The sequence below is a fragment of the Dermacentor andersoni genome, chromosome 5, assembly GCF_023375885.2.
Source record: "Dermacentor andersoni chromosome 5, qqDerAnde1_hic_scaffold, whole genome shotgun sequence".
Classification (NCBI taxonomy): Eukaryota; Metazoa; Arthropoda; class Arachnida; order Ixodida; family Ixodidae; genus Dermacentor; species Dermacentor andersoni.
This window is the reverse complement of record NC_092818.1, coordinates 13,635,812-13,663,632: the sequence shown is the minus strand read 5'-3', so window position 1 is coordinate 13,663,632 and position 27,821 is coordinate 13,635,812. Positions and strand designations below refer to the sequence as shown.

The window sequence follows — 27,821 nt, the reverse complement described above, 5'->3', positions numbered from 1 at the left end:
CCAGTAAGCTATCGCAGGAGACGAAAGATCTGATCAAGAAACGCCAGTGTATGAAAGCCTCTAACCCTACAGCTAGAATAGAACTGGCAGAACTTTCTAAGTTAATCAACAAGCGTAAGACAGCGGACATAAGGAACTATAATATGGATAGAATTGAACAGGCTCTCAGGAACGGAGGAAGCCTAAAAGCAGTAAAGAAGAAACTAGGAATAGGCAAGAATCAGATGTGTGCGTTAAGAGACAAAGCCGGCAATATCGTTACTAATATGGATGAGATAGTTCAAGTGGCTGAAGAGTTTTATAGAGATTTATACAGTACCAGTAACACCCACGACGATAAGGTGAGAGAGAATAGTCTAGAGGAACTTGAAATCCCACAAGTAACACCGGAAGAGGTAAAGAACGCCTTGGGAGCTATGCAAAGGGGGAAGGCAGCTGGGGAGGAACAGGTAACAGCAGATTTGTTGAAGGATGGTGGGAACACTGTCCTAGAAAGGTTGGCCGCCCTATATACAGAATGCCTCATGACCTCGAACGTACCGGAATCTTGGAAGAGCGCTAACATAATCCTAATCCATAAGAAAGGGGACGCCAAAGACTTGAAAAATTATAGACCGATCAGCTTACTGTCCGTTGCCTACAAAGTATTTACTAAGGTAATCGCAAATAGAATCAGGAATACCTTAGACTTCTGTCAACCAAAGGACCAGGCAGGATTCCGTAAAGGCTACTCAACAATAGATCATATTCACACTATCAATCAGGTGATAGAGAAATGTGCGGAATATAACCAACCCTTATATATAGCCTTCATTGATTACGAAAAAGCGTTTGATTCTGTCGAAACCTCAGCAGTCATGGAGGCACTACGGAATCAGGGTGTAGATGAGCCATATGTAAAGATACTGGAAGCTATATATAGCGGTTCCACAGCCACCGTAATCCTCCACAAAGAAAGCAACAAAATCCCAATAAAGAAAGGCGTCAGACAGGGAAATACGATATCTCCAATGCTATTCACAGCGTGTTTACAGGAGGTATTCAGAGACCTGGAGTGGGAAGAATTGGGGATAAAAGTTGATGGAGAATACCTTAGCAACTTGCGATTCGCTGATGATATTGCCTTGCTTAGTAACTCAGGAGACCAATTGCAATGCATGCTCACTGACCTGGAGAGGCAAAGCAGAAGGGTGGGTCTGAAAATTAATCTACAGAAAACTAAAGTAATGTTTAACAGTCTCGGAAGAGAACGGCAGTTTACGATAGGTAGCGAGGCACTGGAAGTGGTAAGGGAATACATCTACTTAGGGCAGGTAGTGACCACGGATCCGGATCATGAGACTGAAATAACCAGAAGAATAAGAATGGGCTGGGGTGCGTTTGGAAGGCATTCTCAAATCATGAACAGCAGGTTGCCACTATCCCTCAAGAGGAAAGTGTATAACATCTGTGTCTTACCAGTACTCACCTACGGGGCAGAAACCTGGAGGCTTACGAAAAGGGTTCTGCTGAAATTGAGGACGGCGCAACGAGCCATGGAAAGAAGAATGATAGGTGTAACGTTAAGGGATAAGAAAAGAGCAGATTGGGTGAGGGAACAAACGCGGGTAAATGACATCTTAGTTGAAATCAAGAAAAAGAAATGGGCATGGGCCGGACATGTAATGAGGAGGGTAGATAACCGATGGTCATTAAGGGTTACGGACTGGATTCCAAGGGAAGGAAAGCGTAGTAGGGGGCGGCAGAAAGTTAAGTGGGCGGATGACATTAAGGCGTTTGCAGGGACAACATGGCCACAATTAGTACATGACCGGGGTAGTTGGAGAAGTATGGGAGAGGCCTTTGCCCTGCAGTGGGCGTAACTAGGCTGATGATGATGATGATGAGCATATGTCGTACGCTGTGTTTCCTTCTCTATGTGCTAGCGCTATGCCGTGATATTGCGCATACAACTGCAGCAAAAAGCCTGAAGATGGTTATGCCGTTTTTATGATACCACAAGGAAAGCGTGACGGCTTGCGCAGGAAGCAGTGGCTGCATAACATTGGCCGAAAGAACTTTGTTCCGACAAAGAACGGTGTTGTTTGCGAGGTAAGGCGTCTTTCTTATTGCTCGTAGCAAAGCGTCCTGTGATGCTGCATTTTTTTTCATTCTTCCGGCCTGCTCACCCGCGCTTCTGTTGCGGCAATTTGTACGTTTCATAAAAATGCGGTTGTCCTAAGTATGCTTTATATTCCGCGGCGGCTCCATCACCTCGCATGTCGCCAACTGTTATTATTCAGTAGGAAACGCAGCACTATGGATTCCGCTTTCCGCTGTGAACAATTATATGCGAAGATACAGCCTCTCGATCAAACTTTTCCCGATTGTTAGGACCCGTTGCCTGTTTTACTGAAAAATGAAATAGCGGCTTGTAGAGGAGCTATCATTTCTAGCTTACGTCGATTTGTGCGTCAGTTAGCTACAGGGAATGCAAGCCCTGAAAAAATTTGTGGCAAGTATACCCGTAGTAATGCAGGTGATGAGCGCTAGTTAGTCCACAGTGCGTTTTTAAAAGCTTTGAGGCCTTTAGATCTGTATGTTTAAAGCTCGCGTTGTGGACAGAAAATATTACGGGATCCAAGCAAGGCCAAAGGCGACGAAAAGCATGTCCACCACTGTATAAGAGAATGATTAGCCAAGTTAATTAATGACACATTAGTGATTTAATTAGGGTGGATTAGGAAGGATTATAGTGTATTAAGGCGGGTGAAGGTGAATTAGGATTGATGAAGGAGTAATAAGGCCGATTATGGTGGATTAGGGTACATGAACAACGATTAGGAAGGTTTAAGGAGGGTGAAGGAGGATTAAGGTCGATTAGGGTAGGTTAAAATAAATTAGGTTTGATAAAGGAGGATTAAGACCGATGAGAATGGATTAGGGTGGATTAGGTTTGGTGGAAGTGGGTTAGAGTGTAATAAAGTAGATTATGGGTGTATGAAGCAGGATTAAGGTGCATGAATGATTAAGGTGTATGAAAGAGGATTAAGGTGGATGAAGGAGCATTAAGGTGAATTAGGGTTGATAAAGGAGTATTAGGAGCGATTAGGGTGGATAAAGGTGGATTAGAGTGCATTAAGGAGAATTAAAGTGCATGACCCCTCGGTCATGCACCTTAATTAGAGTGGATTAGATAGACTTGGATGAATTAGGGTGGTGATAGATTACGGTGGATTCAGGGGGATTAGGGTTGTAAAGCCTACTGTATTTAACCTTAATCCATACTAATCATTCGCGTGCTTTAATCGGCCTTAAGCCTCCTTAATGTACATTAATCCATCCTAATTCATCATAATCCACCTTGATCGACCTTACTCCACCCTTATCTCCTTAATGCGCCGTAATTCTCCTTAATCCACCCTAATCTTCCTTCATTCACTTTAATCCACCCTAATCCTGCTTTATTTACTTTAACCCATCTTAGCCCACCATAGTCCTCCTAAATGCACATTAATCAGCCTTCATCCACTCTAATCCACCTTCACCGACCTTATTCCACCCTAGTCCTCTTTAATTCACCTTTATCCTCCTTCATCCACCATAATCCTTCATTCACTCTAAAACACCATAATCAACCATATTCCTCCCTAATGCCCCTTAATCCACTTCATTCACCCTAATCAACCTTCATCGACTTTAATCCACCTAAATTCTTTATTGCGCCTTAATCCTCGTTAATACACCTTACTCCAACAACTAATCCATCATTACTTAACTTTGCGAGCCAGTAAGCACCTCTTATACACGGCTACACATGCTTTGGCTCGCTTCCTGCCTTCCTTCGGACACGTGATATTTCCTGTAGCTCACAACGCGACCTTGACACAGATATAAAGCTTTTGCTTAATAAGCCCCACGCAAAGGCATGTGCCACAAGCAATACCAAGTCAGACGCAAAAAGTAAAGCATCTCATAATCTGGCTGGAAAATTGTATAGAGTATAGAAATCGCTTCAAAGCTCCTTTTGCATCAGTATTCCCCATTCATACGGCTTTAAGAAAATACCAACCACTTCGTAAACGTTGCCTTCAACATTATCGATGCTGTTGTGAGCATTTCTCGAAATTTTCAACACCACTGGGGCGCGCAACTGGCCCAAAATGACACGCGTCCATAGAATCCTGCGGCCCGTCCGTGGGAGCCCAGGAGAAAAAGCGTGCCGTTCGCAGCCGGCGGGCGAGGAGAATCGAGGGGAAAGTGCCGCGAGAAGGAGAGTGTCGCTACTTTCAAGTTATCAAGGGGTTTTAGGACACATTAAAGCTATTAAATGTAAGTAAATACAAATTAACACATTTAAAGGTAAGGACATCTCCTCTCTCTTCCTCCTATGCCGGCGCTCCTTCTCTCGGCTCGTTCCGGGCGCCGACAGTGACGGCACCTCGACTTGGTACAGCTAGCAGACGCTCCCAATATCCGCTTCATTGGCGCGCAGCGCACTGCGCGCCTGAAGGATTTGGTTGCGTGCTTATGACAGGAGAGGTTCACAAATGAGTTACTCCAATAACTGCCAGTATCTGCGTTGCACTGCTTTATCGAAGCTCCGTCCACTGCGATCACTTCGATTCTGGTGTCAACGGTGGAGGTGGTGTGCGCAAGCGAGCTAACGAGGCGTTTTTTTTTTCCTGAACCGCGCTTTCTGATCAGCTTCATTTGAACTTCAACGCCAACAACGTTGCGCTTTGTATGTGGATATTTACCTTTTATTTTTTTTTAAACACGGACGTGGGGTCTAGGCTTTATATGAACCGATGGTGGTGTTGTTAAGAATGGCCATACGGGGTGGCAACGTGCCAGCTTTCAGCCCGCTGCACGTGTTCCAAGCCCACCAGTTCGGAGAAGTGCGAAGAGCCGACAGCCACGAGGCGCGTGTTCAACTCCGGAAATTGGCACTTGGCCGCACCACCCGGGACAAAGCAGTTCTACGAGGCCCTCTGACGTCGGCACTGAAAGCTGGGCAGTACCGAGAACTGCGGATGACCGGCAGCCACGTGGCGCGCGGTCAGCTCAGGCATGTGGCACTCCGCCGCGCCACACCAGACGGAGCAGTTCTACGAAGCCCTCGGTCGTCGACTCCGGAGCCTTTGTGTGTATGGTTTCGCACCTGTGTGTTTGCGTGTGTTTGGGCGATAAACGATAGTGCGGCGCGGCGACAAGTTTACAATGCTTGGACGAACCTTCCCGACCATTCCTGCTCCGACATACCCCATCCTCCAAGTCGGCACACCTCATCCTCCAAGCCGGCACACCTCACCCTCCATTCCTGCTCCGTCCTCGTCCGAACGATGACGTCGAACTATGACGTCAAGCGGAGAGCTTATAAGCAGCGTTTGCCGGCTGCTAGGGAGTGCTCGTGTTGTGATCGTTGTCGGGAGCTGAGTGCTCTGTCATACTAGAAATGTACTAGTGAGCTGTGTGCTCGTAAACTGTTTGCTGTATGTTAGTTTTGCGGGCTCCATATGGGAGTCGCGCTAGTCTGCCAATGTATCCTGCTTAAACTGTTAATATGTAAATAAATCCTGTTCACCGAGTTCCTGTCTACGACCTTCATCTCCTTCAAATGGTGGCAGCGGCGAGATAGTCCGACGACTCCTACATCTGGTCGACAGCGGTAGGACCGTCCGCCAAATCTTACAGTGTGCACTTCAATAATATATTCTGTCAAAAGCGCGTTTGCTCGTACTATAATAAAGCTTGGTAATGCAACGGGCCTTATTTTTTTGATGCCGTAATTCCGAAGGATTTGGCTTTTAGATTGGTCTCCGGTGAAGTAATCCTAAGATGAATAAGCTAAGATTTGGTATGGCACAATTATTTATAAATGATACAAGGCATGGAAGAGAATATGCGCCGTAACATGTCACAAATAATCTCGAAAATAAGAACTGCTGATATGCCAGCCAGCCGTGTTCGTAGCCAGAACAATTTTATCTACGTCGAACGTTGAAAATGGTCTGGGTCATTGCGCGCCCGTTCATTACAGGTTTCTTTTACCCGACCTATCCGCGATAAAGATGTTTCAACCAACTTAGATTTGCACGAAATCTTTGGACCCAATCTAATTTCGGCTGTGTTTAGCGGGTGTCTGTGAACAATCCCGCAAATACATATACCTGTACTAATGTGCGCTACATAAAAACTAGACCTGCACCGCGAGTAGCATTAACAGCGGGGGTTCAAACAATGAGAACCGCTGTTTTAGTCTCGAGCTCGTCAGCGGAGTCCAACTCAAACAAAAAACAAGAAGTACGTCCAGCAATGCGCGTCACATCAGTATGCAATACGCGTCACTGAAAGGCGGGACGAACTAACTTATGAAGCGCAACTTTCGTGTCTGAGCCCAGCAAAGGTTTCAACTAGAACGAAACGAGTGCGCCAAGCAATGTGCGCAACATCACAATAAAGCCTGCCAAACTAGAAGTGTGAACGGCGAGGCTCAGACCCCATGAAGCACGGCTTTCGTACAGCGAGTGAACGTTTACAACTACAACCACGCCGAACGTCAGTTAGTGCGAAGATAGGCTGCAGACGCTCTCGCTTCTCACTAAATCGTCCGAGAAAATACGAGTGACTTCCGATAAACGGCCAGTTCGCCCAGAAAGGCGCGGCTCCCGCGCATTTTCACAGTTTGCCCGGCCGGTCCTGTGCAGCCATGTCTTCCAGCGAGCCACGTTGCTTCTCGCGGATGGAATAACGGAAAGTATTTCTCCTAGTCTCCTCGAGTGTTGCACCCATAAGGACAACATAGGCTGGTGGTGGTGGAAAGCATTTATTAAGAAAGAGAGGCGTGGACTCGCGCAGGAGCCCTACATACTAGGTGGAGTCCCTAGTCTGGGACCCCATTGGTCGAAGCCACCAGCCTAGCCCTCTTGCAACGCCGCAATACGTAAACCGCGCCAGCACTAGCGAAACGCTGCCCACCAAAACTCCGTCGCCAGAAACCACCCGAAGCGCGATTTCGATACCCGGGGATGGCGCCGGCGTCTGCCACGGACCAAGAAAGCGTGCGCTAGCACTTGACCACGGCGCTTCGACCAACAGGAGGGTCGACTCTCCGGAGGCGTAGCAGGCGAGAGAGAAAGCGGCAAAGTTCAGAGGAAGTCGTTACTTTTTTTATCCAGGGGTTATGGGACCAGTGGGCTTTCTGAGCTCGGGAAGCAAGTGTAAAGCCAGGGGCGTCTGATACGCGCTGTAGTTTTCTTGCGTTCAGTTTCTACTCAAGACACTTGGAGGCGCTATTTAACTTTAATCGTGCGGTACGGCATGAAACTTACCCATCTTTAAGCGTTGTCTTAGTGCTGGAGCAGCAAGATAATGGAAAAATTATGTGCCGAATGGCATAAGCGCGGCCTATAGTTCTGGTGCTCGAGTTCGGACACGGTAATGTGGGAGCTGTACGTGCCTAGAAACGCGCAAAGTGAAGTCGCACGCACAAGGAGAGAAACAAAACCAAGGCATTCGCATGGGTTAGTGGGCAAAAAAAGTGATGCATGCAATTATTAAGAGTAACGAAAAGAAACCTAAATTGCTCGCGCAGTCAACTGCAGTACATACGACCAGTTACGGCTTCGCTCAGCACTACGAGCTTTCCAGTCATGGTTGCCAGTAGTTTACAGCCATATCCAATTGTCCTCATTCGACAATTTCTTAGCCATGACTCGTACTTTATTAACCAAAGAGCATCGAAAGGGAACTTAATTAAAAGAAACGAGATAAAGAGTACGGACAGCCGTAACGGCGTAATCATGTTAGCTTATCTCGCTTCCGAGATAGCGTGCAGCAACGAGCTTCGCCGTGCTAGGACGAAGCCTGTATTAAATGTAGACATTAGAAATAAAAGCAATGCCAGGTAAACTTTATTCCACTAGGTTTTACACGAAACGTGTCCCACAGAAGGAGACTTTAAAGATATCCAGTTAAAATTAAATTAGAGGTATACCAGCATTTTTGCTGTATAAATTAACTGCCGAATCGAAAATAGGTCGAGCATTGCACAAACGCAAAAGTGGTATTTAAAATACCTTAGAAAATCTTCAGGAACACAAACCTGCTCTATATAAATAAATATAATCAACAAATATAGAGGTCTCCAATGTTCCGTGCCTGACAAAAATACAGCATGAGACAACAAATATTTATTATATACAGCTACAGAGTGGACGTTTCGGAGTATGCGGGGGCCAATCATGCATCGCCTTTGTGTCTTTCTACATGGGATCACTGTACATCAATAAAAAATATTCATCCGAGGAGCTGAGATTGCTTCACCACAAAGGGTGCAATAGATGAGAACGTTTAAAATAGATTCAAATAATCCAGCCTCACGTCCAGCAGCTTAACTACAGATATTTTGAAGATTCATGGTGATCAGTGTTAGCGCGTTTCAAAGACTTTGCAAAAAAATGGAGACGAGTAGTTACACAGAAAGCAATAATATCAGCGGCAAGTGAGTGCTGTGAATGGGGCACCCGACCGCAGCTACCCGCTTTTTTCTGATGCGTTCAATAACATCCATGCATCACGCTTCCGTGATGAAGCTCCCGAGTACTGAAACACCTTGTGAAAAAGTTCCCAAAGCCACTGATAAATCTAAAGAGACGGCCAGACGGGTACAGCAAGCCTCCCCTGCCCCACAGCTAGACGTGTGTAATCAGTTGCGCTCAGCTGGCTAACATATTCTTTCTTGGTTAGTACAATATCGCGACAGTGTTCACACTTAGTTTTCAGAACAAAATTCCTTGTGACATAGACGCAAATGTAAAAAATTGCACCGGACTGGTTGCCTTCTTCGATCAGCCTTTCGATCAAGCCACATATTCTGGCTTTGCACCACCTGCATCATCTTGAAATCATCACTGGCTCTGAATTGATGCAACGATGCAATGACCAGCATTGCGGGGTAGGCGCGTAACTGCAGAATGAGCGAAGAGAAGAAAGTAAAGAAACATCGGGAGCAATGATGCAATGTGGGGACGACATTACGCCGTATATGAGAAGCGAGAAAGGTTAGGGGACTGGAAGTGATGATGTAATGCGGAAGCGACATAACTAAGATTACGCCATATGACAAAATAGCTGCAGGGCTTTACGTACGATAATTCAATGAGAAGAGATAAAGGAGCAAGGTCTGGAGTTGATGAGACGCGGAGACATCCGGTCAACCCACCAGAAGCAGTGAATCTTACATCTGCGTCATCTACATTTGTTCGGCCTGTCCTCTTTTTAGGAAATTTTCCTTTATACACCATTCTTTCTACATTGAAACGAATATATAACTATTACTGGCCAAGACGTTTCCGCCTTTATTAAGTGAAATTTTAGCTGTTACAACAGCCTTATTATATCATCCCTGAGCCCTCTCATGAATCATCAACATGCAAGTTGCTTCATGCAATCATATCCAAATGGCCCGCCAGTGGGATTTGTTGCCTAATGTATGATTGTTACGTAAACTAGCAAGCATTATTGTGCATGACGAGGTTATGTGCGTTTCCATTAAACTACCACCCATGATGCAATGCAAAAAAAAAGTTTACGTCTTCATAAGTTCTCTTTCCATTATGTAATTACAATTACGCATTAATTGATCAACAATTATAATTGCTATGCACGAACAAGCGAGTATGCTAAACACGCTAAATTTCCATTCATGTTAAGAAGGAAACAGCTTAGCGTCTTGTAGTCTTGCAGTCTTGTAGAGCAAATCCAACGCATGAAATCATCATCATCATCAGCCTGGCTACGCCCACTGCAGGGCAAAGGCCTCTCCCATACTTCTCCAACTATCCCGGTCATGTGCTAATTGTGGCCATGTTGTCCCTGCAAACTTCTTAATCTCATCCACCCACCTAACTTTCTGCCGCCCTCTGCTACGCTTCCCTTCCCTTGGAATCCAGTCCGTAACCCTTAACAACCATCGGTTATCTTCCCTCCTCATTACATGTCCTGCCCATGCCCATTTCTTTTTCTTGATTTCAACTAAGATATCATTAACTCTCGTATGTTCCCTCACCCAATCTGCTCTTTTCCTATCCCTTAACGTTACATCTATCATTCTTCTTTCCATAGCTCGTTGCGTCGTCCTCAATTTAAGTGGAACCCTTTTCGTAAGCATCCAGGTTTCTGCCCCGTACGTGAGTACTGGTAAGACACAGCTGTTATATACTTTTCTCTTGAGGGATAATGGCAACCTGCTGTTCATGATCTGAGAATGCCTGCCAAACGCACCCCAGCCCATTCTTATTCTTCTCATTATTTCCGTCTCATGATCCAGATCTGCACTCACTACCTGTGCTAAGTAGATATATTCCCTTACCACTTCAAGTGACTCACTACCTATCGTAAACTGATGTTCTCTTTCGAGACTGTTAAACATTAGTTTTCAGCAGATTAATTTTTAGACCCACCTTTCGGCTTTGCCTCTCCAGGTCAGTGAGCATGCAATGCAATTGGTCCCCTGAGTTACTAAGCAAGGCAATATCATCAGCGAATCGCAAGTTACTAAGGTATTCTCCATTACCTTTTATCCCCAATTCTTCCCTATCCAGGTCTCTGAATACCTCCTGTAAACACGCTGTGAATATCATTGGAGAGATCGTATCACCCTGCCTGACGCCTTTCTTTATTGGGATTTTGTTGCTTTCTTTATGGAGGACTACGGTGGCTGTGGAGCCGCTATAGATATCTTTCAGTATTTTTACATACGGCTCGTCTACACCCTGATTCCTCATTCGCTCCATGACTGCTGAGGTTTCGACTGAATCAAACGCTTTCTCGTAATCAATGAAAGCTATATATAAGGGTTGGTTATATTCCGCACATTTCTCTATCGCCTGATTCATAGTGTGAATATGGTCTATTGTTGAGTAACCTTTACGAAATCCTTCCTGGTCCCTTGGTTGACAGAAGTCTAAGGTGTTCCTGATTGTATTTGCGATTACCTTAGTAAATACTTTGTAGGCAATGGACAGTAAGGTGATCGGTCTATAATTTTTCAAGTCTCTGGCATCCCCTTTCTTATGGATTAGGATTATCTTAGCGTTTTTCCAAGATTGCGGTACGCTCGAAGTCATGAGGTAATGCGTATACAGGGTTGCCAGTTTTTCTAGAACAATCTGCCCACCATCCTTCAACAAATCCGCTGTTACCTGATCCTCCCCAGCTGCCTTCCCCCTTTGCATAGCTCCCAAGGCTTTCTTTACTTCTTCCGGCGTTACGTGTGGGATTTGAAATTCCTCTAGACTACTCTCTCCTCCATTATCGTATTCCATTAACTGATCGCTAATTCCCCCAATAGCACTTCCAGACTCGCCTCCCTAGATAACGTTATAGCGTTAAGCGTTGCCAGGTTCAGCTCCCAATGGCAGCCAGTCCGGATCCAGGGATTCTTAGCACCCTCTGCTGCGTCACAGGTTTGACCGCCACCGTGGTCAGTTGCTTCGCAGCTGCTGGGGACTGAGGGTCGGGGTTTGATTGTTGTATAGATATAGGATGTTGTGGCCATGTACTGGACCAGGTGGCCAATCCTGCTCTGGTGAGGGAGTGCTTTACCGGTTCTGGTCACCGCAATGAGGCCACACTCCAGGCCTGTTTATGCAGGTTTATCAACACGGGGATTTTTTTAAAAATCCGGTGGAAAATTGCGCGGTACCGGGATTCAAACCACGGTCCTCTTGCACGTGAGGAGGATGCTCTATCTCTACGCCACCGCTGAACCGCCTACGCATGAAATAAATGAAAGTAAATGAAAGGCGGATATTGTTAGCATGAGCAAACCGTTTATATCTTCTCATTCTATTTTGCAGCCCGTTTATGTACGTCGTTTTACACTTAACTAAATACCTCCGCTCACAATGATGTGCGTGCCGAATGTGTGCCAGAAACTGCCCCGTAAGTGCGGACTATTGCGGTGACAAACCTGCAAGCATAGAAGGACATATACAAAATCCTCGTATTTACAGAACACAAACGCGTTCTCTGTGTGGCGGCTCGCTGCAGTATGATCTTGCAGTGACGTAGTGTATTACAGGAGCTTAACTATCGCAATGTTGGCTAATAGCGACCAAATATCAAGCGCATATCAGACGGCCGCCACATTGGCGCAGCTTCCACAGCGGAGAAAGCCCGCGGGTGCGGCAAAGCAGCGCGGCGGCGCTTCACCCTTCCAGTATTCCAGGTCACCCTAGCACGGTTTGGTCCAATCAGGAACACGTCGCATGATCGGACCATGGATGGGCATAACCGCCTCATGCGCGCACCTGCAAGCACCCGGCGCGCACTTGTCGCGTCGGCAGTCTGGGAGAGGGGGTGAGCGTCCGAAAGAAGCGTATACGCGCCGCTGGTACACACACGGCTCACATGACTTACAACATCCGTGTATCTGCGACTAGTCGGCGCCTACATCGCTTCCCGGTGCTTTGGCGCCGTCTGCAAAGGTCTCCCCATGCCTGATTTTGAATGTCCCTGCGCTTTGCACTCGCACAGTTGCCACACGAGCTAAGCGTAACATTACCTTCTGTGGAAATTAATGTCCATGCTGAACAGTCTCTGTGAACATTTGTTTATTTTTTAAAATGACCTGTACCGCGATTTTGGTTGAATAATCTGATCGCATCCTGTGATTGTATTTTTCGTGATTTCGATTTTTAGTCGTACCAAGCCTACTGCTACTAATAATTTCATGTATTAATTCTGCTAGTGCTTTAGTGCTTTCAGTTGTATAAATTACTTGCTTGTGCTTCTTTTGTATCTATATGTATGCCCTCCCTGCAATGATCTCTTGTGAGTTCGGTAGTATTCCTAAAGGAATAAATAAAGGCTACGCGACTTCCGCTTGCCTGCTTGAGCGTATTCAATCCGCGCTCTTTTCGCTGCAGGAAAGGAAATATTTTTCCATCCATGGCCCGCCTAACAATGAGTATTCAGCGGAAGAGTCATTTGCACAATAAATGCTGAGAACACGAAAAAATTATACACTACTGCAATGCGGCACGTGCAAGTTTCGCAGGGCTGGGGAAAGTGACCTGGCTTCAAATCACTTCCTACTAGCAGCAGACAACGTATACAACGCGACAAAAGAAGGAAAAACGAAGAAACGCAGATATTCTGCCGAAATGCACTAAAATCATTTGCTTCGGGCAGGTTAACAGCGCTCTCTCATTGTTTCTCAAGTATTACACAATATAGTATACGATAACAACACATGCGCAAACAGCAGAACTTCTTATTTATTGTCTCATCTCGCGTAACTCTATGAAAGTTGCTCTACGCCTCCCGAGCGCCGCAACTGCGAGGGCGAGTGGAAGCCCGCAAGGCCTTTGGGATGAGGAGATTCGTCTCTACGCTTAGTTTTTTCAGTCCTGAAGAAACTGTTTAAGTCGAAAATTTTGCAGATTTTATTTGACTTTGCTGCAAAAGCAGTTTCGGGCGGATATATCACAAACATGGTGAACAGCCCAAAATACCTGTAATCCTAGAATTCACACTACCTAGGCACGTCGTACTGAGCATAATAGAATCTGTTGGCCTTTGTGCTTGTGCTGTCGTTTGAGACTGTTCTTTGCTTCTGCCAAGCGTCATTATATTTGAAAAGTAGCACTGCTAAGCTCGAGGTCACGGGTTCGATCTCCGGCCGCGGCGGCCACATTTCAATGGGGGCGGAAAGCCAGAATCCCAGGTGTTCTAAGTTAAACGGGAGTCCGCCACTGCGGCGTGCCTTCCTTCTTTATTCTTCTTTATTTTTTCTGTTGCTAAAATACAATGGCGGGGGCTAAAGACACGTTTATAGTCCGACGGTATCGGCGCGCGGGCGAGCGTCGTTCGCGGTCAGTCACGCTGCGTCGGTTGCGCTGCGTCAGCCGAGATCACATGCCCTCTATACTTCAACGCGCGCGCCGTCGGCTACTATCTTCGGAGCATGCGCAGAACGTTCGCCAAGTCGCGCGCCGTACGCAAAAGCCGCCTGCGGAGTAGTGTTGGCGCCGTTTTCTTCGCGCGCAATGCATTGTGGTGCGAGAGTACGCCGACTCCAACGCGCGAATGGCTCAGGAGCCATACCGGCGCCGGGCCCGTCGGGGCGCGTCGGAAGCCGCCGGTTACGTTGGCTGCGTCGGTGCGCCCTACTATAAAGGGGTCGTTTTCGCCGACGTGACGTAGCGTGTGCGCGCGCGGGCGTTACGTTAAGCTTTAGCTCGGGTGCTCCTATCTAAATACATGTAAAAGGGGAATTCGTTTTTCTCGGCAACCACTGCACCAAATTGGAGGGGGTTTGCTGCATTTAAAAGAAAAGCTTAAAATCTAGTGACTGTTGGTTTCGAATTTTTTATTTAGGTCGTGAAATTTTTATAAAAATTTGGCAAAATTCGCGAAATTTCAGAAAACGAAACTATCAAGTTTACAACTCCGTAACCCAGCAAGAAAAAATTGATATAGCAATTCTGTGAATTGTATCTGATAGCACATCTAAAGCGGACAAAATTGATATGTTACACATGAACCTCAAAAATGTGTCAATGTGTTATTACAACTTTTGCGAAACCCTCGTAAATAACGTAACAAATTCACGTAAGATGTAAAATGACATATCAAATTTGTCCGCTTTGAATGGTCTAATGGATGACGTTTGCAGAATCGCGATATCTGGTTTTGATGCAGAGCTATTAGTTTGTAAACTTCGTGCTTCTATTTTTTTGAAACTTCTGAATTTTTGAAAATCTTTTTAACAAAATTCCAGCCCTAAATCAAAATTCCGCTTCGAACAGTCACTAGAATTCAACTTTCTCTCTCAAATGCAACAAATTTCATTAAAATCAGTCCAGGGGTTATCTCAGAAAAACGTTTTTGCGTTTTTACATGTATTTGAATAGGCCGCGTCGGAGTTGGGCCCGAGGTAAAGCTTCCTCTTAAGACAAAAGCTGGATTGAGCAGCTTGAGGTGCCCTTAGCCCCCGTGTTACAAGGGGGCAGTGAGTCGCGCAATCAACCGTACACAACAAACATTACATACAAATATTAAGCACAATCATTAATCAATTCAAGAAAATTTTCTATAGGGGAACAAAGAAATTGGATAATGACAAATAAAAACAATGCAGATAGTACGCAGCACCACATTACATACTATTGGCAATACGTAAATAAAAGTGAAAATCGCGTACACTTGACGATGCGTAATTAAAAGTGAAAAGATATGGTGCTCGATTAACATTGGAATGATTAGGAGAAAGAAAAGGACGAGCAAGAATTATGTCATTAGGAACATTTAACAAGACGCACATGTGAATACAGGTGAAATAAATTACGCTTGATTCATTAATTAAGAGAAGGTTCTGATAAGTGACGACAATTCTTACCGTGTTATGTTAATGATGTCAATGCCAGCGTCATGTAATGATTTAAGCAGTCTTGGTAATTTATCTTTCGTCATTTGCAAGCCATAGTTGGTTCTTGAAGGGGGTATAGACCAATATTCTCCATGACGGGTAATATAGGCAGCTGTATTTTTTGCAGACAAGCAATCTCATTAAGTACGCTGTTTTCAGAGTTTGAGTTTGAGTGCCATATACGAAGGAGAGAGCGGTTGTATAGAGAGTAGATTGTGGGTATGTTGTGTTGTTTAAAGAGGTGCTCACTGTGACTGTGATATGGCACGTTTGCAATGATACGTGCGATCTTTTTCTCTAGTAATTGCATTTTCCTGAGGTTAGTTTCAGTTGTTGTGCCCTACACAAGGTGTGTATAATTAATGTGTGATGCAACATGTGAGTAGTAAATTAATCTTTTTACGGATGTTGGTAGACGACATCTGTTCTTCTTTAGCATTCTTGTGATACAGCTAAGCTTTTGTACTACACAGTCTACGTGTCGATACCAGTGTAGCGTACTAGAGAATTATGTATCTAATACTTTAATTTCATTTACTATTTCTATGCTCCCTTTCTTCACCTCTAAAGTGTGGCTTTGTGGAATCTTTGTGCCTTCTGCATAAAAAATTACGGCTTTTGTCTTAATTGAATTTAATTTTAGATAATTTTCTGTAGACCATGTGCATATGTTCGGGAAAGACCCGTTTTCGCTGTTTATTAAATAGTGTAACATGCCGATGAAATAAGCACACTAGTATCGCCTGCATATATGATAAATTTTGCCTTGGGATAGATCACAACATCGTTTATATATAAGTTAAAAAGCAGCGGTCCAAGAATAATTCCTTAATCCTCTTAATCATATCGTAGTTTTTGAAAGTAAAACCCCAGAAATTATTAGCTGGGAAGTTCGCGGAATCATGCGTAATGCATACACCATAAAGGCAAAATCTTAAAATACCCTAATATACTCCTTCACAAACACCACGTTCACACTCATATCCACTCACACTCACAAGCACTCACTCACGCTCACACTCACCTGCACTCACTCACTCACGTGCACAGTCACCTGCCCTCGCACTGACAGGCACACACTCCTATACTCACACTCGCAGTACTCAGTCACGTTCACACTCACCTCCACTCACTTTCACAGTATTCAGTCACGTTCACACTCACCTCCACTCACACTCATTGGCACTCGCTCGCACTCACCTCCATTCACACTCACTGGTACTTGCTCGCACACACACTCACCTATGCTCACACTCACTGACACACACTGGCACTCGCACTCCCCTCCGCTCACACTTACCAGCACTCACTCACACTTGCACTCACTTCCGATCACACTCACTGGCGCTCACTCACAGTCGCACTCACCTCCATTCACACTCACTGGCGCTCAGTCGTCCTCGCACTCACCTCCACTCACACTCACTGGCACTCACCCACACTAGTACTCACCTCCACTCACCTCACTGGCGCTCAGTCGCACTCGCACTCACCTGCATTCACACTCACTGGCACTCACTCGCACTCACGCCTTTGAAATGAGTGTGAGTGAGTTTGAGTGAGTGCACTCTTGAGTGAGTGCGCCGACCTATGCGAAGCAGTCAGAAACTGGCGTCGGCCGCAGAGTCCACGCCGTTCATGGTCACGTCTCACGTGCGTTTTTTACCACGATAGGATCAAGGCACGAGTTAACTTTAATACACCTTCTGCGGCGCGACGGAGTGGCAGCAAGTATGACAGCCCTTCTAACCGGAATAGTAAACTAATGCTCAACTGAACTTGTGGCCGCACCCTGCTTAACAGGCGATTACGATACTCTGGATGAATGACGAAAACATATTAAAGGAAGAGAAATCATATAAAAGAAAAACAGAAAATAAAAAGTGCCATAAAAGAAACTCTTCAGGTTGATGGCACCATCGAGTGACGCAGAGTTTACTTAGAGGGGACGCAGAGTTTTTATTGCAGTGACTAAGTATGTTCTACTTATTTGCTGGTGTAAAGTGTCGGCACCGATGCAATTTACAACAAGCAATCCCTTTTTGATGTATTTCTTAGACAAATATACCTATGTAACAAAAAAAAAAAGGTTTTACGTGTTGTAGGACAAAGTGTCAGAAGACATCGCTACCGGCCTTGTGATTGGCGTCTAAGTTTGCTGTAGCCGGGCACTTCCGTAAAGAATAATGTGTGCATGGACAAGCTAGGGCTTTCTAGTATTCACCAAAACGAATATTTCGCGCTCAGCACAGAGCTATTGTATTCTGCAAAGCCACAATGTTAGTCGCTATCATCATTGTCGCATGAACGTATGCATCGAGTGGCCCACGCAGCGAAAACGTCTTCCATCTTAACGAAAAAGTGCACGAAAATAGCGTAGACGGGAAAGTGAGAAAGGACAGACAGGGGCGCTAACAATTCATTTCCGAAGAAACAGATTAAGTAGAAAACTACGCTGAAAGGAGCACCACCCTCTAAAGTGTGCGCGAGAAGACAAAAATAACAACCCTCGATAGCTTTGTAACAGGAAAGAGTGCCTTACCTTCGGGAGTTTGTGCAAATCAGTTCTTGATTGGCCAGCTTTGCTGTTGCCAGGAGTATGTTATCCTCACCTGCACCGAACTTCTCAGTTGCATCATGTTTTGTATTCCACGGAAGATCACCAGAGAACGTAGACCTTTCCATGTTATTGCCTCTCAACACCAACACTCAACCGTCCACAGAATATAGTCTTTATAACGTTTATTTTCGTGGTCTTGATATTTTTCATAACTCATTGTCATGGTTTTCTTTTCTACAAGTTTTGCCTTGTCGTGCCATACCTTCATACATTGTTCAACTACCCTTCTCCTGCTCGGTCTTTTGTATTTACTTCGCGCTTTCTTGTAGGCACTCTCTTTTTTTCGCAATTGTTCTTTTTACCCATTGTTTTTTTAATTATATGCCCCTGCAGTGCTTGTTTTTGGTTTCTCAATTTTTTAATGCATGCGTGCGGCGACACTCACACCTTAGAGTTATTCCTGGGAACGTTAAGTAAACAAGATTGATTGATTGATTGATTGATTGATTGATTGATTAATTATGAGATTTATTTTCCTAGCGTCGTTACATTTTGCTACCGTAAACAGCAAATGGGTGGAGACGACCTATGTGTATCTACTACCCGTAAAGCTATGCCCATCCTTTCCTTTTTTTGTTTTTGCAGTGCTCGATATTTCGGTCGGCTTCAGCTCCATGGTTGTATGCAGCCCGCTTGTTTCGACTCTGACGGTGAAGCGCTTGGCAGTGTGCAGCCCGCTTGTGACGTCGTCATCATCGTGTGTTATAAATAAAATGCAGCAAATATGCAGCACGGGAAAATTTTAAAGCGAATAGCTTTCTTTTACTTCTTGCCCGGTTTCCTGCTGTTAAGCGGTCGGATTTTATCCTCGCCCATGCAGAGTCACGTGCTGTCACGCAACCATGTTGTGGGATGCGCTCATCGCGTCTGGAGCATTAGATGCCGTGGCCGTGGCATTGTGCCCTTTTACTCCGCACGTTCGTAGCCGTAGTGTGTTGCGCATCTTTTCTCGACATGTGCCGATTCATCTCACCGGCACGCCTCAGTTTCTACCGACAGCTGCTATATGTGCGATTTGTACGAGTATAAAGCGAACGTTCCGAGGAGCATCTGTCGTACGTGCAGTCACCGAACGGAAAACAAAGCAAAGACGCGCAGCCATTCCCCTGCCTTCGTCTTCACGATGTTGTCTTTCTGTTGTCGTTATGCCATTTTGGCCACGCTGTCGTCGTCGTCGTCGTCACCCGCATCGCCTTCATTGCACAATCACATTGCCGTCGTCGTGCCACCCTCGCCGTCGTCACGCTTTAATTCCGCCCCAAAACTTGTCATCGATAATTTTTGTCATCTTTATCAAACGGCATCATCGATGCCAGCAGTGTACGTAGGACGTATTGCTAGCGTTTTTATTTGGCTTCTGCAGTCAGCATAAACCATTCACTCCCTTTGATAATAACCTTTAAGTGCCTTGCTTTCTTCCTTTCTTCCCTGCTCCTTCTTATTCCCGATTATCCTCCGTGGTATCTGAAAGAATGTTTTCTTCAAAGCCCCAAAAAGCCAGCAAAATATTACTTGAGTATGCGAAACCCAAAAATGGTCCGTTAAAATGAAACGAAGCAGCCGAGCATAAGTCTGCGTCGCAGTTCATGTACTTTCGCTCAGTCAACACGACCGCTCGTGCCATTGCATTACAAGCATAGCGTGCGAAAAGCGAACAATTGCAGTTACCTTTCACAGCAAGGTTCTTTGTGAGACTTGAGTCACCCGAAAACTTTATATGCATGTTTTGACAATATGTGGAGAGAACTACCTAATTCAGGATTTGTATTTAGATGGATATTGGGGGAGGGGCTTGGGTGATGTGCAGGAAAATGCCTAAATGCGTGGAATAAATAGACGCTAAATAAACTTACCTAATCCTTGTGTTTTTGTTTGCATTTTAGAGGCGTGATATAAAACACTTGCAAAATTTATTTGGTAGCGTGAAAGGACTAACATAGGTAGAAATTCCACATTTGCATAATCTGAGGGCCAATTTACGGGTGACCTGTATTTTGCGGGTGACGTGCAAACCCCGGAAACAGCAGACTGTTTGAAACCTGTGCATTAATTGCAGCCCTCGCAGAAATTTACCTATTCAAGTGTTCCGTAGCTGTACAATTGTACTTTAAGAACTGTTTAATACAAGTGTGCCCAAATTTCCTGGCAAAATTTCAAGGGTGTCAGTTCCTTACTACCTATAAAATGTTCCTTGAGCAAGTGCTCGAAAGCCTTTTGCGGCCTTCTACGGCTATGTTTGCCAGTGTACGAAACCAACCCATGGTACCTATCAGCGCAGAAATTCACACGAGGACAAAAAACGACTAGACGGAAACAGGCGCTCTTTCTCATCGTGTGATTCTTCGCGTGCTGTCTTCTGCGCTGATAGCGAAGATGGATTCGTAATTCCAGGTCGCGCACATCAGCACTTCATTAAAGTACCAAGAGAAGTCTACGTCTCACGACATTTAATATTACGTAATGCTAGTTTCCTGCGTAGTTTATTCCACGAAGCACGTAGTCAGTTGTGCTGGTCTCTTCAGTAAACTATAGGAGGCACTTGGTTTGTATTTGGCGAAAATAAGAGGGAGGTTAGGAGTAATACGCGGGAAAAAAAACAATGCGTGGGTGGACTGCCACTTTTGCAGTAAATTACGTATTTAAGCGCTTCGGGGCGTTACAGTTATGTTTTAAGAACGGCGCAGAATTTAGTCCGCTGAGGGAACCATCAAGATCAAACTTGGTAAAAGGCCAGGGGAACTATACAGGAAGTTAAATTAAATGTGTGTGGATAACTCACAGCCTTTGAAGAAGTCATGCATCATGGGAAAAAGACTTGCCTCTGCCAATACAGTAACCAATGGGCTGTTAAAGAAATAAAAACGACAAGTGACAAAGGCAACTCTTGCTAGCAACACAAATCATAAAGTTATATTTTGTAGGTGCACATCGTCAACGACCCAGACCACTCGGCAGTGCAACACGACAGTAACAGTAATAGGAAGAATAAGATTAAAAAAAATAAAGAATAGGGTGAAGGTTGTGCCAGGAAGCGACACATTGTTGATGACACTTGAGTCAACGGCAACTGTTATATATATATATATATATATATATATATATATATATACTGAGTGGCAATACATTAACAATTGTCTCCGTCAATAAAACGCTATCGGGAAGGTTGAAGGACTCTTGGCCTCAATGAATTCCTCACAGTGCGATTATGGTCAGCGCCTGAAAATGCAGACTCCGTACCTGCGGCAGAACCCCTGCTGCAGGGCTGGTGTGGTTCCACCGAGCGATCCATTCCGGCTGTTGGCCATGCAGTAAGCGGTGCTCGATGCTCAGGCGCGTCAGGGGGCATCCGCCCGATCGCCAGGCCGAGGGCATGACTTGCACATGTGAGCCGTTGAGCGCTCGCACAATGTCCTCTTTGTTGGGAGCAACCGGTGCTGTATAAGTGGCGCAACCACATATTGTTCAAGATTAGAGAATAAACACCAACAGCCTCCACCAATCTTGATAAATGAAACCACTTTTGTCAAGGAGAAGATGGTTTTTTCCATGTTCTCCTTGACCAAAGGAGTTTATTTGATCAAGATTGATCAATATGATTGAAGGATGCTTAAGCTTGCCATTAAGAGTGGAACGCGATAACATTCAAATACCTCTGACTGCTTCTCACGGTTCCCGGCAACTGCAGCATATGTAACCGTAATGTTTGCTGGGAAACGCTGGCGGCGAATGCTATGAACGAAGGTGGGATTTCTGGTAGAAACGCGGCCTCGTGCGTGGGCCGCGATGCGGCGGAAGTGAGCGCCATCAGAAAGTGTTGCAAGAAACAGGGCGTGCCACTCCACGTCATCCAACATATTCGCGCGCAGGCGCGCGCAAATGACGGACGCCGTGGCCGGTCTATGAATGGTAGAAACACTGGAAAAGGAGTTTGTTTAAATGCTCGCGTCACATAATTATGCTTGCTCGTACATTCAAATTACCTTCCGACGCTATAATGTCTGAAGGTTGTGTGTAAGTCGCACTGTACGATTTTTCTACGAGTTTTAGCTTGAGAAATTCAATTAGTTCAGTAATTTCCTTGCACCACATGGATAGGCTGGGTATGGATGGTTCAAAATTGCTTTTTGCTGAAACGACGTCTGATGCTGGACGTCGTACGCCAACGCCGGATTTTCTGCGACGCGGGGCCCTTAACGGTATCGCTTTAAAATTCTGGTCGAAGCTATCACAGAAGTTCTCAGTGAATGGAAGTCGTGAGCAAGTGCCCTATCGTCGCAGCTTCGACACATGCTGAACCTTGTGGATGCATTAGTGTGGCGTTCCCAAGGGGAAGTGTAACTTATTATTCTGGCGCGTATACGTTGCTTCCAACGTTATCATTACTTTTCGGGGGGAATTAGCTCTGCGAAAGCTTTCGCGCCTCTGCCTTGATTACAGGTAAATTCGTTACAGAGGTCTGCAAAGGGCTGTAAAAGAATCGCCACGCAGATTCGACGATTTCAAAAGCACTGCTTGCGTTAGTGTTAAGACGTGGAGTCTTGGCTGGTTTTGCACTACAACGCAAATCCAGGTCAGAAGAGTATGCAATTCATGCGCTGCGAAATAAACAACGTTATTTTTCCACATTGTTCGCTTTCAAAGCAAAGTTTTCTTTCCTGCGGGACTTTTCTGACCGTAGTTGAGTGCTGCGGTTTTGCCGAAAAGCTGTAACGGAGGACAGCGGCCCCATTTTAGCCACCCTTATAGGTATCCTGGCTGCTGGTATTGTTTTCTGCAGTCACTCAGTGATAACAGAAATGAAACCTAAACTTCCTAATTGCAAGAAGTGCATGTCATAAAGAGCACATTTACTATAATAAAGCAGGCCTTTCTACACCAACTTCGATAGGGTTTGGCGTATCCGCGTGGTCAGTCTTTCGCCGGGTAAAGAGCAGTTCACTGTTGTGCTATCACCAGGATACACCCGCTCAAATCAGGGCGCCGACACTGAGTACATTACTATAGCAAAGGGGCCTAATCCTGGTGACACTATAATGTGCGCTCATGTGGTTCATGGAGGCGTGGCTATCTTCACGTCTTGCTGTTTTCCTAGGAGGCGCAGGTGATCGTTATGGTGCAAACGTTGTGCAGATTATTACCACTTCCGTGGCATTTACTTAAGCGCTTTAATAATGCTTGTGTTTTAAGATTCAAATTTGTGGGTTGGATGTGTATTATTGTTTTTGTATTATAAGCGTGTTCAGCTCTATCATGGAGTCTCGCTTTAGATTCCACAACACTGTACTGTTTAAAGCTGCAGGTCGGTTGGCTCTGTTTTACTATAGAGTGAACAGCCCTGAGGCACGTGTTCCTCCGGAAGCATACGTCAAGGTAATTTCAAGGACGAGTAGGGTGCCCGAATTAAAAGCGCCCTCTAGTTGCCTGGCTGCCCTTGAGCAGCTGCTTAACAGCAAAAAGCATAGCACGTTGCGCAACATTCTAAGCCACTCACGGCTGCCGAGCGTGCGAGTGGCGAGCAAGTCACTCTGCTCCCGGCGGCCGCTTGCCAGGAAGGCGACTGCATACAGCTGGTAGCGAGTGCCGCACTGCAGCCCGTCCAGGTGGTACGTGTCATTGTGGCGGCCCACAAGGGAGCGCTGCTGCCACTCTCCGCTCTCGGACTTCAGGTGAATCTCCAGCACTGCCCAGAGAAGTACGCACAAGACGAGTGAAAAGACCAAGTTGATGGCTGTTCACGTTTCTCTTTTTGTGCTATGTATGGACATAAAGGGACAGAAAAACACGGACAAAGGAATTGTGCCTTGTTCAGCAGCCTTTATACCAGGTGTTTTTGTTAATGAAGAATAAAAGAAACCGTCATATGTAGGCCACTGGCATTTTGCAGATAGGTTACGTGACCGCATCAGCAGCAACAGAAACTTCCTCAATAACATAGCTCTATAATAAATATTTGCTAAATATATTTTTATTGTTTACTTTAAGGCACACATTGGAATCCGAATTCGAAGTCGAGGAGTTGTGAAGCCATGCTCGATTATCAGACATCCTAAGAATGGCACCACTTTCGAGAAATCCGGAGCATACAAATTTATGAAAATTCTTTCGGAATTCGAGCTAACATAGTCCCGAACTGTTACAGGCACGCGTTTAGAAGATTTTTGACTAGAACACTCTTTCCGTCTACGATTCATTTTACAGCGAAGCTGTTAAGGGCTACTTTCCCCTATATCATGTCCGCGTGTGGAAAAAAAAAAAACCGAAGATAGCGCAATGCCGGGCCGACCGGCAGCCAAGGTCACGCAGGCGTTAAGCACTGCCCATACGTGGGCCGTTCTCGGAAATAGTGCAATACCGGCCGGAGCGGACGCGGAGGTGAAGCAGGCGTTAAGCGCTCCCCATACGTGGGCTGATCCCGAAGATTGCGCAATTCCGGGCCGATACGCAGCGGAGGTGCAGTTCGTCATGATGGAGCCCACATTTACCGCCTCGCTGGTCATCCTTCTTCACAGAGTGGAAAGGCACAGTTTTTTAGTGAGGAAACAGGTTTAAACTGAACTTAGATACTTCCAAGTTCTTCAAAATGAGGGCATGTGAGGTGTTAAGATCCAAACGTAGAGTTACACCATTTGCCTACCTGATAAAATTTGTGGCTTTTAGGAAACTAAAACAGACGTGCGGTGCTAAATAATGTCAGCATATCCTCAGTACACGCCGTGTGATTTATACAGAGAAATGTCGAGAATTATATGGCACACTAAGAAAGAATATGACCTTCTATAGTTGGGCACTTTAGGAAACAGCGGCATTCGCTCCTCAAAGGTGGAAAGATGACCGCTGGCGCTGCGAACTGGGCCGAGTCGGGTCAGCTGTGTGTCCCTTGTCAGAGTGAATTCCCGGACTATTCGTGTTATCATGCCGGAAATATGATTGTGAGCTTACGATGCACCATTTGTGTCATGTGCGTTTCTGTTGAGCTTTGATGCGGCGAAGAAAGATTGCAGCGATCATCAGTGACGATGCGCTACGCTTCGTCTGCAGGGTCCCGCGGCGGCACACCCTCGGAAACAAACATTTCGCGTGTTTGTTGCGCGGTGTTTTGTTTTGCCCCAAAGTGAAGTTACGACGATGAAAGTTTGCCAAAGTCTGGTACCGACTGTGAGCCGCAGTATTCGTGTGAGCTGTGTATTCTTGTACTGTTTTTTGACGTTTCTTATAACTGCACGAATAAACGAGGGCAGAAGAAAGAAACACACATCACCCCAGGAGCGCAGACTGCCAACTCTTTATCTTTGGAAAGCAAGCAACATACACACATTTCATTCGGAACCCTGTGCACGTGTCCGCATTGTCACTCTCACATGTGCTGGTAAACATAAAAACGTGGGTAACAGTGTATCCAAGATTGGGACAAGCGATCACCAAAATTACCATGAGCGATTTTTACAGCATCATCAAAGAGGCAGAGATGGTTGAACACTGTGGCCGACCATTTCTCTTGCCTGTCACCGTGGGGCACACTCGATTGAGCTTCTATCGAACCGAAACAACGACCTTGACCCCGAAGCAGCTTGCTATATACTTTTTTGATGTTGTGCGAAACTCGATGAATATAGGGCATGACCTGCAGTTTCTCTTTTTTAATACCCTCTTTCTGGTGCTTTTTGCCTAAGAATCGCTTCTACCGCATACCGCTTTAGTGATAGGATACCCGTACGCTTCGAGAACTCGTTAGTTATATTCGCGACCGCCGGTATCTCGTTGCGGGGAAAGATTTTGTGCGCACATGACCTCAGCACGCACAACGCGAAGCTGTCATATTTCGTGCTGCGTCTTCTCTTCTCCACATTTCGTGGGCGCTTTCCCGAAAGCCTCGTGCCACCTTGAAAATGCGAAGCTTTGAGCTCCCTCCACATGCCGAACACTGTGCTTTCGCTGACACCGAGCACCTCGGTGACAAGCTTGCTCGTGTCCTCCACGCTTCGTTCAGGCTTCCTGTTGCGTCAATACGTGTACCAGTGGAAGACCATGTTGCGTGAATAGCAGTTCAGGATGTAGCCACTGTTGTTCTTCACGCCAAGGTTCCTTGGTGGTGTGGAGATTGAGGCGACACAACGCTCGTTCGGCAACAAAGGATGGTGTTCCGACGTCACCTCGCTGGGCTACATGACGAAAAAGTCGCACGGAACGCCGTGCACCAACCAGCGAGATTGTAAGCGTCAAAATAAGAAAAACTGGAAAGGGAACGATAAAAAAGCCTATCGCACTCTTGAAAATAACTTTCTGAAAACACTAAATGAAGGAAATACAAATCTTAGGCTATTTAAAAGCAGGAGTATTTATTTAAACGATGATTGAAGCATTTTTGTACCTTTCCTGCCTCGATCGTATTCTGGCCCAAGGTTTGTAATTATTTCGATAAATGCATTGCGCTTTTAGTACTTCTCAAATAGCAACTGAATCATTCTAAGCTCGGAAAAATAGTAGTAATGTTTCGTGTACACGTAAACCAGCGCAAGAGCCATGTAGAGCTGCTCTTTCTACTTTTGTCCCTTGCAACGAAGCTAAAAAGCCGACGAAGCGCAGCGTTGTAGAAGTCACGAGGTTATTTTTCTGTAGCAATCCGGCATGTGCTGCAGCATTCCAATCACGAGAGCTCTACCAGATCAGGCTTCAAGATACAAAGGTCTTATTTATACCGAGAATTACGCGTTTTAGAAGCAAAACATTTTAGCTAGGCTATTTTTTTAATCGCGGAGACAATCGGCTGCCGCGCTTCGGTCATCAGGGCGGGATCTCTCCCATCTTCTAAAGTTGTGGCCGACTATAGTTCTCGACTATAGGCTGAAAACGAAGACGGTTAATGGTGCCTTTTGGATGGATTAGACAGTGTATTAAAGGCTGTGAGACATCGCTGCCGTCTTCGGACAAAGGGTTCAATGGGGGACGTCATCCAATCTTGCAACGAAAATAGTCTTCGGCTCTTCTAAGTAGACAATGACGGCTGCTTTGCGGTTGTGCCATAAGATGCCTTCGGCCAAAAACCTGCTCAGACACTTGCCATCAACTTTGTTTCTGTGAGAGTCATCTGGCCAAGGTAAGCACTCAGGCAATTTTCTCGACCTTGGAGGAGCTTTTATAACTGTCTTACGTTCGTGCACGACAGTAAACCTTCTTCCCTGTCAATTTTATCAACGACAAGATGCATAAGTTGAAAATGCCTTTTACAAGTACTGCCAGCGAGAGAGGTACATGACAGCCACAAGTTAGCCGTGCCTTTACTGAAACAGTTGAACACAGTTGTATGGGATGACCGTTTTGCCATGCGAAATTGGAGTGATGTTGCAGCAGTTCTAGGAAATTTCTATTCCGGCCAATATGCCTTATCTTTGAAGTCCAAGATTTGTTTTATTCAGTGTAAAATTCTATTCTTTTATTTGCTCTTTCCTCTATTGAAGAACGTGGTGCTGATGCCTATGAATATGCTTTCGGAATCAAATGAGATAAATTTATGATTTCACTGGTGTTTTATCGTTGTTGAGCTAATCTTTATTTCGACAACGAGCTGCACAATCAGTGAAAGTTAACTTGCATCAGTTTATGAGTTGCACGTGTTCTTTGTAATATTTTTGTCACCTACTCAGGCATAATTAAACTTTCCTGACAACGAAAAAGTCTTAGACATGACCTTTTTACATGCAAACTATTTTTCTTTGATTTAAGTACTAATACATCTCGAACGTGCGCTACTGCAGTGCAATAATAATTAGCTACGTTTATACAATA

The 27,821-nt window shown here is 45.3% G+C and overlaps 1 protein-coding gene across 2 annotated transcripts in view; it reads right to left on the bottom strand.

Moving 5' to 3' along the window:
- The window catches only part of LOC126529843 (cell adhesion molecule Dscam1-like), a 1,068,543-nt gene that overhangs the window by 445,274 nt on the left and 595,448 nt on the right, over positions 1-27,821 (bottom strand). For both annotated transcript variants that reach the window (XM_055070116.2, XM_055070117.2), the window contains exons 31-32: positions 23,530-23,718; positions 21,276-21,472 (exon numbers count right to left, since the gene is read on the bottom strand). In XM_055070116.2, the coding sequence (XP_054926091.1) occupies positions 21,276-21,472; positions 23,530-23,718 (386 nt within the window). The remainder of the gene's footprint in view (positions 1-21,275; positions 21,473-23,529; positions 23,719-27,821) is intronic.